We start from the raw sequence: 14,230 nt of genomic DNA, 5'->3' as shown, positions 1-14,230 counted from the left end.
AAATTTTTACCGCACAAATGTGAAATTTGCCATGACCATTCTTTGCGTACTAAATATTGGAAAATTAAAGGGTTGCAACTTGATTATTCAATCCTATGCATAAAAGTAAGTGATCCTCGATGTAATATAACTAATAACACACATCTGTACTGCACAAACTTGTAATTTGGCATGACCATTCCTATGTTATCTAACTAATAACATATCTGTACCCCGTAATATATGAGACAGTTATCTTCTCAGCAAAACAAAACACATTTAGAAATATGAGTATATACTGACAGGAATAAAACTGACTGCCGTATGTATTGAAAGGCTGTAAAGTACAAAAGGAAGATGATATGGACTGCTGGGATGGAGTATGCCTTTAAGTATAACAAGGGGCTGCAAGCTTCAGTCTGGGTAGGAGATTTGAATAAAAAGGGGTGTTACCTATTAGGGTAAAAATGAGGAGAGTGTGCGAGGTGGCACATTCTGTAGGGTGACATTTTCACATACACTCTGAGATAAATCTTTCTCCTATCTGCCTATACACTGAGAGGAATCTATCTGATCTGTGTGTTATGGGCAGCGTGTGAGAGGTGGACATTCTGTGTAGTGGCATTTTCACATGCAGTTTGAGATAAATCTCTCTCCTATCTGCCTATACACTGAGGAATCTATCCACGTGGTGTTTCCTGGGTAACGCAGAGAACTATGCAAAATGGTGAACATATTTTTTTCCTCGGTATCTCGAAAGTAACCATGACTTCAGAAGATTTTCAGTGTGAACACCAGATAAACACCAGTACCAAATTAACTCGGCCGAAGCCGGGTATATCAGCTAGTCTTACATATGCTTATCTCAATCCAGACTGAAACTGCGTTTCCATGCTGCATTTAACAAATGTGTTTGAAACCCCATCCACAGCAGCACTCATATCTATCTAAAGTACAGTTAGGGCCAGAAATATTTGGACAGTAACACAATTTTCGCGAGTTGGGCTCTGCATGCCACCGCATTGGATTTGAAATGAAGCCTCTACAAAAGAATTCAAGTGCAGATTGTAACGTTTAATTTAAAGGGTTGAACAAAAATATCTGATAGAAAATGTAGGAATTGTACACATTTCTTTACAAACACTCCACATTTTAGGAGCTCAAAAGTAATTGGACAAATAAACATAACCCAAACAAAATATATTTTTTTCAATATTTTGTTGCGAATCCTTTGGAGGCAATCACTGCCTTAAGTCTGGAACCCATGGACATCACCAAACGCTGGGTTTCCTCCTTCTTAATGCTTTGTCAGGCCTTTACAGCCGCAGCCTTCAGGTCTTGCTTGTTTGTGGGTCTTTCCGTCTGAAGTCTGGATTTGAGCAAGTGAAATGCATGCTCAATTGGGTTAAGATCTGGTGATTGACTTGGCCATTGCAGAATGTTCCACTTTTTTGCACTCATGAACTCCTGGGTAGCTTTGGCTGTATGCTTGGGGTCATTGTCCATCTGTACTGTGAAGCGCCGTCCGATCAACTTTGCAGCATTTGGCTGAATCTGGGCTGAAAGTATATCCCGGTACACTTCAGAATTCATCCGGCTACTCTTGTCTGCTGTTATGTCATCAATAAACACAAGTGACCCAGTGCCATTGAAAGCCATGCATGCCCATGCCATCACGTTGCCCCCACCATGTTTTACAGAGGATGTGGTGTGCCTTGGATCATGTGCCGTTCCCTTTCTTCTCCAAACTTTTTTCTTCCCATCATTCTGGTACAGGTTGATCTTTGTCTCATCTGTCCATAGAATACTTTTCCAGAACTGGGCTGGCTTCTTGAGGTGCTGTTCGGCAAATTTAACTCTGGCCTGTCTATTTTTGGAATTGATGAATGGTTTGCATCTAGATGTGAACCCTTTGTATTTACTTTCATGGAGTCTTTTCTTTACTGTTGACTTAGAGACAGATACACCTACTTCCCTGAGAGTGTTGTGGACTTCAGTTGATGTTGTGAACGGGTTCTTCTTCACCAAAGAAAGTATGCGGCGATCATCCACCACCGTTGTCTTCCGTGGACGCCCAGGCCTTTTTGAGTTCCCAAGCTCACCAGTGAATTCCTTTTTTCTCAGAATGTACCCGACTGTTGATTTTGCTACTCCAAGCATGTCTGCTATCTCTCTGATGGATTTTTTCTTTTTTTTCAGCCTCAGGATGTTCTGCTTCACCTCAATTGAGAGTTCCTTTGACCGCATGTTGTCTGGTCACAGCAACAGCTTCCAAATCCAAAACCACACACCTGGAATCAACCCCAGACCTTTTAACTACTTAATTGATTACAGGTTAACGAGGGAGACGCCTTCTGAGTTAATTGCAGCCCTTAGAGTCCATTGTCCAATTACTTTTGGTCCCTTGAAAAAGAGGAGGCTATGCATTACAGAGCTATGATTCCTAAACCCTTTCTCCGATTTGGATGTGGAAACTCTCATATTGCAGCTGGGAGTGTGCACTTTCAGCCCATATTATATATATAATTGTATTTCTGAACATGTTTTTGTAAACAGCTAAAATAACAAAACTTGTGTCACTGTCCAAATATTTCTGGCCCTAACTCTATATACTTCAATAAGACCTATAGGATACCTGAAGAGTTGTGAGGTCCAACTGAAACACTTCGAACTTTTGAACCTTTTATACCTTTTGGACCTCATATATCTTTTCATCTGTAGATAGTTTTTGATTTTGCTCAAACTAGATCAATTTTGTAATAGGCAGAACCATCATTAAGCACTCTAACACTCTACTGTATTCAATTCTGGATTATTTTTAGAGAGCTGCATTATTTTTCTGATAGCTAGGGCAGACTGTATATATTTTTACTCAATTCAGTCATTTGTGCAAAGATAGTACTGTGACTGACCATCATCTATTGTTAATTAGAGATGAACGAGCATACTCGCTAAGGACAATTGCTCGATCGAGCATTGTCCTCAGCGAGTATCTCCCCACTTGGCAGAGAAGGTGCAGATGAGTTGCGGCAGTCAGCAGGAGGGACCGGGGGGGAGAGAGGGAGAGAGAGATCTTCCCTCCGTTCCTCCCCGCTCTCCCCCGCAGCTCCCCGCCCGCCGCCGGCAGCCGAATCTTTGCTTCCGAGTGGGCAGCTGCTCACTAAGGGCAATGCTCGAAGGTTATGCTACAATAGCAGACAAAGCCTGAAGTCTTTAAATTTATTAAAGCTGTTGTACAAGATTAGAAAAATGGGGATCTGCAGAAAACAGGTCTATACTGAAGGTCAGGCAATATTAATTTCAATGAGGCTGAGCTGCAATATTGGATTTAACTCAAGTGGCGCAGTACATGGAAAAATACCAACCTTTATTTTCAAACTCAGACAGCAATAAACATTATTACATACAGTAACTCTGGTTATGTCAAACATAACTTGTAAGTCATTTAGTCAATGTATAGGATGATACAACCTGCTTTGTCGTGCCACTACTAAAATGTGCTCCAAATGTGCTCCTTTGTAGATCAACACCCAATGGGAAGGAAGAGAAGATAAGAAGAAAGGTCTCACTTATGAAGTGTGATGTCACCTTGACGAACCCATTACAACCCAATTCTCTTCCTTTGACAGACTGTGTGTTATTGACCAGCTGCCTTATATGCGCTTGCAAAACTTTTACAGACCTTAAAATTGCTCTTAAAAACACTGTATCCCTGCTCAAACCAGGAGGACATCTGATTATGTATGATTACTTAGGAGCTTCATATTACTTGCTCGGAGAGAAAAAATTTCCACTTTTGTCACTGGATGAAAACATTGTCCTGGAGGCAGTGGTTGAGAGCGGGTGCAAAGTTGTAGAGTGTCAAATGTTTAAAGACTTCCATATTCCAGAGGAGGTATTTAATTGTAAAAATGTATTCTGCCTTCTTGCCCAAAAACTTTAAGGCATATAGAAGACTTCATACAGAAATTTTGTGTCAATATACCATATTTATTCATCTACTATAGGAAACATGATATTTAAAACACACTGTATGAATTTAAGGTTATACATAGCTCTATTTTTTACATGTTAGAATGATATCATATACAACAATTTGTTTGTATGTAATGATAAGGTTACAACTTAAAGGGGTTTTGTCATTAAAAAAAAAAATTATACTCACCTATTTCTTCCCTGTCAGTCTCCTTACAGCATAATCGGTGGACGATGAGCTGATTGCTGATCGTTCAGTGTAAATAGCAGCCATTCAGTACTGAATGGCCCCTATAAGCAAACAGTTCTAAAATAAAGGAAGAAAATACAGAAGGCAAAACAAAGGGACACAATTCACACTTAGCTGTCCTCCTAAAATGTGAACATATCCTCTGACTCAGGTTTCAGAACTGCTTACAGGTTCATTAAGTAAAACCCTTGTTTAGTACTGGACAGTAAGGTAATAAGGCGGCAAATACCATGAATATTAAATAGTTCATCCTCCTGGAATCCCGATCAATATGAAATTGGATATGGAATGTTTAGTTTGGAGAGTGTCTACCTGTCCTTCCTGAACAACCAACGGTCAGGGCTTGGCAAAACTTTACTGGAGCAACTTCTTGTATACAAGGCACAAATGACAATGATTTGCAGTGCAGGTATTAGACAGACTTGAGAGTACCTCCACTCGGTGATCCCAGACTTCAGGATGGCCGGATGTGAAAAGCAAATGGGTGTACCTATAAACGGTCACCTGCTTCTTGCTCTCTTTCTCTCTATCTCTCTCCCTCTCTCTTCAATTGGGGCTCTCTCCTCTCTCATCTCTGGAACATACACTCTCAGGGAACCTCTCTTCTTCCTCCATTCTTCACTACATGAGGATTGAAGGTACCCCCATGTGGCTGGCACTCTCTCTCAGGAACCCAGAAGAAATTGAGTCTTTGTTCCCCGTTCTTACACATTCCTATTTATATCCTCACCCATACCACTGTGACAAGACATATTGATACATTGCAAGCATCTCCCACACTCTTGCAAACACTTAACGCCTCACTTTCTGCAGCTGTGCAATACACATAACAGAATGGCAAGACATTTTTGCACAGTGCACCAAAAAAGACATGACATGTATGACATAATAAAGGGGCCAGGAATAGATGTACTGGGCTACTACACTAAGTGATATACCCATGCATTGCATGGCGATTTTATGAATAGCAGTTTTGGAATATAAAAAGTGGGCCACAAAAATGAGCCCAGCACCACACTTTTATGAAAGCTGTGCAAAAGAAAATCTGTGGTGCCCAAAGCAACCAGTCACAGAGTAGCTTTCATTGAACCTCAGCAGTATAAGTAATAGCATCCAATCACAGCTCAGCTTTCATTTTACCTCAGCAGTACAAAAAAAATGAAAGCTGAGCTGTGATTGGTTGCTATTGGCAACAAAAATTACAGGAGAAGTCGGTGAGTTTTCAATTTTTAATTAAGCATTAGAGATGAGCGAGCACCAAAATGCTCAGGTGCTCGTTACTCGGGACGAAATTATCGCGATGCTCGAGGGTTCGTTTCGAGTAACGAACCCCATTGAAGTCAATGGGCGACCCGAGCATTTTTGTATATCGCCGATGCTCGCTAAGGTTTTCATTTGTGAAAATCGGGGCAATTCAAGAAAGTGATGGGAATGACACAGCAACGGATAGGGCAGGCGAGGGGCTACATGTTGGGCTGCATCTCATGTTCCCAGGTCCCACTATTAAGCCACAATAGCGGCAAGAGTGCCCCCCCCCCTCCCAACAACTTTTACTTCTGAAAAGCCCTCATTAGCAATGCATACCTTAGCTAAGCACCACACTACCTCCAACAAAGCACAATCACTGCCTGCATCACACTCCGCTGCCACTTCTCCTGGGTTACATGCTGCCCACCCCCCCCCCCACCCCCCACCCCCCGCGCGCGCGCACGACCCAGTGTCTACAGAGCACACCAAAGTGTCCCTGCGCAGCCTTCAGCTGCACTCATGCCACACCTCCCTCATGTCTATTTATAAGTGTGTCTGCCATGAGGAGGAACAGCAGGCACACACTGCAGAGGGGTGGCACGGCTAGGCAGCGACCCTCTTTAAAAGGGGTGGGGCGATAGCCCACAATGCTGTACAGAAGCAATGAGAAATCCAATCCTGTGCCACCTCCATCAGGAGCTGCACACGTGGGAATAGCAATGGGGAACCTATGTGCCACACACTATTCATTCTGTCAAGGTGTCTGCATGCCCCAGTCAGACCGCGTTTTTTTATAAATAGTCACAGGCAGGTACAACTCCGCAATGGGAATTCCGTGTGCACCCACAGCATGGGTGGCTCCCTGGAACCCACCGGCTGTACATAAATGTATCGCATTGCAGTGCCCATCACAGCTGAGGTAACGTCCGATTAAATGCAGGTGGGCTTCGGCCCACACTGCATGCCCCAGTCAGACTGGGGTTCTTTAGAAGTAGACGCATGCAGTTACAACTCCCTGTGGACCCACAGCATGGGTGGCTTCCTGGAACCCACCGGCGGTACATAAATATATCCCATTGCAGTGCCCAACACAGCTGATGTAACATCAGCTTTAATGCAGGTGGGCAAAAAATTAATTGGATTACACTGTAGGCGAGGGCCCCAAAAAATTGGTGTAGCAACAGTACTAATGTACGTCAGAAAAATTGTCCATGCCCAACCAAGAGGGCAGGTGAAACCCATTAATCGCTTTGGTTAATGTGGCTTAATTTGTAACTAGGCCTGGAGGCAGCCCAGTTAAAATAAAAATTGGTTCAGGTGAAAGTTTCAACGCTTTAATAATCATTGTCTGCCAACCAGGCCCACTCTTCTGTAAAGAATTGAGGAGGCTGACTCCCACTGCGCCGCCCATGTTGGAGTTGGTATTCCACTATAGCTCTACGCTGCTCATAGAGCCTGGCCAACATGTGGAGCGTAGAGTTCCACCGTGTGGGCACGTCGCGCAGCAGTCGGTGCACTGGCAGATGAAACCGATGTTGCAGGGTGCGCAGGGTGGCAGCGTCCGTGTGGGACTTGCGGAAATGTGCGCAGAGCCAGCGCACCTTTCCGAGCAGGTCTGACAAGCGTGGGTAGCTTTTCAGAAATCGCTGATCTACCAAATTAAAGACGTGGGCCAGGCATGGCACGTGCGTGAGGCTGCCGAGCTGCAGAGCCGCCACCAGGTTACGGCCGTTGTCACACACGACCATGCCCGGTTGGAGGCTCAGCAGCGCAAGCCAGCGGTCGGTCTGCTCTGTCAGACCCTGCAGCAGTTCGTGGGCCGTGTGCCTCTTATCTCCTAAGCTGAGTAGTTTCAGCACGGCCTGCTGACGCTTGCCCACCGCTGTGCTGCCACACCGCGCGACACTGACTGCTGCCGACGTGCTGCTGCTGACACATCTTGATTGCGAGACAGAGGTTGTGGAGGAGGAGGGTGGTTTAGTGGAGGAAGCATACACCGCCGCAGATATCACCACCGAGCTGGGGCCCGCAATTCTGGGGGTGGGTAGGACGTGAGCGGTCCCAGGCTCTGACTCTGTCCCAGCCTCCACTAAATTCACCCAATGTGCCGTCAGGGAGATATAGTGGCCCTGCCCGCCTGTGCTTGTCCACGTGTCCGTTGTTAAGTGGACCTTGGCAGTAACCGCGTTGGTGAGGGCGCGTACAATGTTGCGGGAGACGTGGCTGGGACGGCACATCGGGAAAAGTAGTGGCAACTGGGAACTGAGTAGCGCGGGGCCGCCGCCGCCATCATACTTTTGAAAGCCTCCGTTTCCACAACTCTATACAGCAGCATCTCCAGGCTGATAAATTTGGCTATGTGCACATTTAACGCTTGAGCGTGCGGGTGCGTGGCGGCGTACTTGCGCTAGCGACGGCTGGACGGTGCGCTGACAGACATTGGTGGATGGGGCCGAGGACAGCGGAGGTGAGGGTGTGGGTGCAGGCCAGGAGACGGTCGTGCCTGTGTCCTGAGAGGGGGGTTGGATCGCAGTGGCAGGTTGGGGCACAGGGGGAGAGGCAGCGGTGCAAACCGGAGGCGGTGAACGGCCTTCGTCCCACCTTGTGGGGTGCTTGGCCATCATATGTCTGCGCATGCTGGTGGTGGTGGCTCCTCGGCTGATCTTGGCGCGACAAAGGTTGCACACCACTGTTCGTCGGTCGTCTGCACTCTCAGTGAAAAACTGCCAGACCTTTGAGCACCTCGGCCTCTGCAGGGTGGCATGGCGCGAGGGGGCGCTTTGGGAAACAGTTGGTGGATTATTCGGTCTGGCGCTGCCTCTACCCCTGGACACCGCACTGCCTCTTGCAACCTGCCCTGCTGCTGCCCTTGCCTCCCCCTCTGAAGACCTGTCCTCAGTAGGCGTAGCAAACCAGGTGGGGTCAGTCACCTCATCGTAATGCTGCTCTTCCTCCGAATCCTTTGTGCGCTCCTCCCTCGGACTCACTGCCCTTACTACTACCTGAGTGATAGACAACTGTGTCTCATCGTCATTGTCCTCCTCACCCACTGAAAGGTCTTGAGACAGTTGCCGGAAGTCCCCAGCCTCATCCCCCGGACCCCGGGAACTTTCCAAAGGTTGGGCATCGGTCACGACAAACTCCTCCAGTGGGAGAGGATTCGGAACCCTTGCTGCCCATTCTGGGCAGGGGCCCGGGAACAGTTCCTGAGAGTCTGCCTGCTCCTCAGAATGTGTCATTGTAATGGAGTGAGGAGGCTGGGAGGAAGGAGGAGCAGCAGCCAGAGGATTCAGAGTTGCAGCAGTGGACGGCGCAGAACTCTGGGTGGTCGATAGATTGCTGGATGCACTTTCTTCCATCCACGACAGGACCTGCTCACACTGCTCATTTTCTAATAAAGGTCTACTGTGTGTACCCATTAATTGTGAGATGAATGTGGGGACGCCAGAAACGTGCCTCCCTCCTAATCCCGCAGCAGTTGGCTGCGATACACCTGGATCAGGAGCTCGGCCTGTGCCCACACCCTGACTTGGGCCTCCGTGTCCTCACCCGCGTCCACGTCCTCTAGGCCTACCCCTACCCCTCAGCATGGTGTATTACCAGTAGTGCAGAAACCGAACGCTGTAATTAAATGTGCCGCTTATTGGCCTGTGGTTGGAGGCTGACTTCGCTTACGGAACGCACAGCAGAGCCAGGAAATAACTTTGCGCAAGCCTGCTGTAACACTTAGCTGGCTGCGTATGAATTAGGACAACTACCCCCAGCACAGACCCAGTACACTGAGGACAGTCACAGGCAGCCCAAATAGATTTTTTTTCCCAAATGTTTTTGGAAAGGCTCACTGCCTATATACACTGTATATGTCTTCTCTCTCTGCGTCACCACTACTGGCCCTGGAGTATGTAAAATAACTGCAGACTGTTGCACTGTGGACTGGAATACAGCGGTGATGTAACAGCCAACACAGAGCCAGGAAATAATTTTGCGCAAGCCTGCTGTAACACTTAGCTGGCTGCGTATGAATTAGGACAACTACCCCCAGCACAGATCCAGTACACTGAGGACAGTCACAGGCAGCCCAAATAGATTTTTTTTCCCAAATGTTTTTGGAAAGGCCCACTGCCTATATTCAATGAATATGTCTTCTGTCCTTGCCTCACCATAAGTACTGGCCCTGGACTATGTATAATTACTGCAGGGCGCAATGCTCTGCACGGCCGATATACCAAAAAAAAAAAATGTGCAACACTGCAAAAAGCAGCCTCCACACTACTGCACATGGTTAGATGTGGCCCTAAGAAGGACCGTTGGGGTTCTTCAAGCCTAAAATAACTCCTAACGCTCTCCCTATAGCAGCTCCGGCACCAGCAGCACTTTCCCTGATCTCTGTCAGAATGCATCTGTGGCGAGCCGCGGGAGGGGCTGATTTATATACTCGGGTGACACCTGATCTCGCCAGCCACTCACTGCAGGGGGGTGGTATGGGGCTTGAACGTCGCAGGGGGAAGTTGTAATGCCTTCCCTGTCTTTCTATTGGCCAGAAAAGCGCGCTAACGTCTCAGAGATGAAAGTGAAAGTGACTCGAACATCGCGTGGTACTCGTCTCGAGTAACGAGCATCTCGAACACGCTAATACTCGAATGAGTATCAAGCTTGGACGAGTACGTTCGCTCATCTCTATTAAGCATGTATTCGTTGCCTGATGCTAAAGAACGCTCATGGAAAATTTCACTCTAATCAGACCAGAATTGTGGATTTATATACAACACAAACAAACAGATTTTGCATTTCAGATATAGGATAAAATTACAGTTTTCACATTAATCCTCAGATTTTTGTTCTAGTACTGTGTTACAAGACCAGGAAATGTCAACCATGGTATTAACAGCTTTATGTAGGTCTGTGTTGGGCCTCCCTATGGAGTTTTTGGCTTTCTATTGCAAAATGCTTCTCTGTCCATTCACTGGGAGGTGTACAGTTATGTTACCTTGTTATCACAGCCCCTTACAGTATGCGCTCCTAAACATTATAGTTTGCTCATCACATCATGAAAACTCGCACATACGTGCGTCCTGATATTTGGGGAAATATTAGGGTTTATTTCCAACAAAATTGTTACACTCTGCATCCTCTCATGTACAATGTAACCACCCCCTTTGAGAAGACTTCTCCCATCCTCAATTAATTATTCAGTGATTCATTTTACCCTTTATTATAGTCTATGGAAGCTGCTTCCCTATAAGCCAACCAACCCAACAACCACTTTTTTAAATAAATTGTTTAGTGAGAAACTCTTTGAAAAGACCACAAATTCGACATATGTTAATCATTGGTTAGCGATGGTTTTGTTGCCTGTTTAGGATCACTTACCATGATCAAGTTACCAATGAAAAAATTAACCACCGTGGAATTCAGGCAAAACATAACATTTAGTGAGGACTTGCGTACTGTCGACCTTTCATGTTATGATGCTGAAACTGCTGGAGAGCTGCCCCTGAGCCAATCAGAGGCAGCCCTCACTCACCCATTCATGAATTCATGAATGGGTGTGAGTGAGGGCTGGCCTCTGATTGGTCAGGCTGTGACCAATCAGAGGCATCTTATTCAGCAGGCGGGGATTTTAAATCCCCGGCTGCTGAATACTACTCACAGCTGTTCAGAGCAGTTCAGGAGAACTGCAGCCTGCCGCGCTGAACTCCGTCTGCCGGCACCAGGTGAGTATATATACTGTATATTTTTTATTTTTACACATTTCTGGATGAATTGCAGGGAAGGGCTTATATATTTAACCCCTTTCCGACAATTCATCCCGCGATCGCCGGCAGCCCATTGCATTCAGTGGAGTCGGCTGTATTGCCGGTTCCATTGAATTCAATGGGCAAACATCGTTCTTCTCTGTCACAGCTGTTACAGCTGTGGCAGAGAAGAAGGATTTGTCTTCTATATGTTCTCAATGGGGTTGGCGCTGCTGCCGCCGGCCCCATTGAGCGCATACAGAAAAGATTTCTCAGGGAAGAAAGTTAAAGTAACCCGAACATCCGAACATCGTGTGGTGTTCGTTACGAATAACGAACATCCCGAACACCCTAATATTCGCCCGAGCATCAAGCTCGGACGAGTACGTTCGCTCATCTCTAATCATAAACGATGGCATTCTATTGCCATCCGATGTGCCGAAAGGCTCAAAGGACCTATAGGTGGGGCTGTGGTAGATTATTCCATCACTCATTTGTATTACTCTATTGCTGTTATGAACATAGATGGTTTTTCATTCTCATTTCCATTTCTACTTTGGAAAACAAAAATCTTCAAGGACTACTGTAGTTTTAAAATAAATATTGCTAATTATATATCAAAATATCTGAAACAAAATGAAGATCCCAAAATGAAAGTTCTCGGCTGTGTCTCATTCCGGCATTGCTTTCCGTCTCCAGCAGTGTTCCCCACTGTGCTCGCCATCACGGAGGATGGGAGTTGCTCATGGGTGGGGATCCCTATAGCTGGTAGGCTACAATCTATTGTACAAAGACATGATCATGCCACCTTTACTTCTGTGGGTCGGGCGTAACAGCACAGCAGAGTCATCGTACTGTTCGCCCTCCCCATAGGAGGACAAGGAGAGACCTGACTCCCTGTATTCCCACAATCCAATGATATTCTTGCCGAACCTAAAATAAACATGTTTGCCTCCTGCAGACGTTAAGCTAAAAACTGATCAGTGTGGTGCCTGCAGGAGGGGTATAGGTAACAGGAGGAGTGAACACTTTCTGCTTAGTGTCACTTCCTAGTAGCAGTCGCTATACCCACGGTCTTTGCTGTGTCCCCAAATGAACATGATGAGAAAGTAATTTTGTGGTATGTTCTACCAAATATCCTGGTTTTTTTAGCCTTTTACCACCTAATAAAATTCAAAAAATGGGAAAAAAAGTCAGTGAAAGTCAGATATAAAAAATAACTATAATCTTTATTTATATAGCGCCAACATATTCCGCAGCGCCTGTAAAGCAGGGGGAAACAAACAAAACCATGGTTACATGCAATAATCAATTGATGGAAACAATAGAGGGGAGGGGCCTGCTCCAACAAGCTTACATACTACAAACAATGAGGTGATAGAGAAGGTAAAGGGGCTGAAGCTGTGCAATGTATGGCAAGGTATAGAGCGCGGGATGCTATACACATAGACAATGGTCAAATTGTGCCAAATAGTGGCCGTATTGGAGTGACTGCAGTGGGTGATTGATTGTGGTTAGTAGGGATTGCAATCAGGAAACTGGAAGCATGTTATCAGGCGGACTCTAGAGGGGTTTGGTTTAGGAGGTATAATAAGCCTTCCTGAAGAGGTGCATTTTTAGAGCATGTCTGAAATTTTCTGTGTTAGGGATTGCCCAGATAGTTTTGAGTACTGCGTTCCAGAGGTCTGGTGCTACTCTGGAGAAGTCTTGGAGGCAGGAATGGGAGGTTCAAATTAAAGGGGCACTTAGTCTGATTTCGTTAGCAAAGCAGAGGGCACGGGCTGGGTGGTGGATTGAGATGCTAGAAGCAATGTAGGGCGGTACCATGCTAGTGAGAGCTTTGTGGATGAGGGTGGCGAGTTAAATTTGAATTCTGTATTTGACGGGCAGACACTGCAGTGACTGGCACAGGGCAGAGGCATCCATGTAACGGCTGGGCAGGAAGATGAGCCTGGCTGCAACATTTAGCATGGATTGGAGAGGGGAAAGTGTGGCACTAGGGAGGCCGATTAGCAGCGGGATGCAATAATTGAGCCGACAGTGGATGAGGGCAACAGTGAGCATGTCCACAGTGAGTAAAGGGATTCTTGTGATGTTCTTGAGGTGTAGGTGGCATGTTCGGGCCAGAGATTGGATGTAGATGGTAAAGGAGAGATTGAAGTCGAATATAACCCCAAGACAGTGGGTGCGCTGTCTGGGAGTCAGGGTGGTGCCACACGCTGAGATGGAGATGTCAGGATGAGGTTGGTTAGTAGAGGGTGAAATAGCAGTAGGGGAAATAGCAGTAGGTCAGTTTTTGAGAGGTTCAATTTTAGGTAGAGGGAGGACATAGTATTAGAGACAGCGGACAGACAGTTGGTGTCATTCTGAAGGAACAGTGCTGTGATATCACAGAAAGAGATGTATAACTGGGTGTCATCAGCATAGAGATGGTACTGAAAGCCAAATCTCCTGATGGTTTGTCCAGTAGGGGCTGTGTAGATGGAAAAGAGGAGGGGGCCAAGGACCAAGCCTGGGGGACCCCAACAGCATGGGGAGGAGGAGAGGAGGTAAAGCCTGCAAAGGAAATGTTAAATAAGCAGTCAGATAGGTAGGAGGAGAACCAGTAAAGAACAGTCTCCTTAAGACCGATGGAGCAAAGCATACTGAGGAGTTTGTGGTCAGTGTCAAATGCTACGTAGAGGTCGAGGAGGATCAGTAGGGAGTAGTCACCTCTCGACTTGGCTATCAGGAGGTCATTTGCCACTTTAGTCAGGGTGGTTTCTGTCGAGTGCACAGGGCGGAAACAGGACTGTAGGGAGTCTAGAAGAGAGTTTTCTGAGAAATAGCTTATAATGCAGGAGTAGACCAGGTGTTCTAGTAGTTTGGAGATGAAGGGGAGATTTGAGATGGATTGCTAGTTGGCAGCATTGCTCTAGTCAAGAGTCAGTTTCTTTAGCAGTGGGGATATGATAGCATGTTTGAATGAAGAGGGGAAGATGCCAGAGGTCAGAGAGAGGTTAAATACAATGGTAAGTTGGGAGATGACAACCAGGGAGGGGGA

The 14,230-nt window shown here is 46.3% G+C and overlaps 1 protein-coding gene across 1 annotated transcript in view; it reads left to right on the top strand.

Annotated features, from left to right (window-relative positions):
• The window catches only part of LOC136631329 (nicotinamide N-methyltransferase-like), a 38,541-nt gene extending 34,448 nt beyond the window's left edge, over nt 1-4,093 (top strand). Inside the window, exon 4 of the mRNA XM_066605587.1 lies at nt 3,502-4,093. Coding sequence (XP_066461684.1) covers nt 3,502-3,922 — 421 coding nt within the window. The 3' untranslated portion in view covers nt 3,923-4,093. The remainder of the gene's footprint in view (nt 1-3,501) is intronic.
• The last annotated feature ends 10,137 nt before the right edge of the window (nt 4,094-14,230 follow it).

Source organism: Eleutherodactylus coqui, chromosome 6 (assembly GCF_035609145.1).
Source record: "Eleutherodactylus coqui strain aEleCoq1 chromosome 6, aEleCoq1.hap1, whole genome shotgun sequence".
Lineage (NCBI taxonomy): Eukaryota > Metazoa > Chordata > Amphibia > Anura > Eleutherodactylidae > Eleutherodactylus > Eleutherodactylus coqui.
The sequence above is the reverse complement of the archived record's forward strand: the minus strand, read 5'-3'. Positions and strand labels throughout refer to the sequence as shown.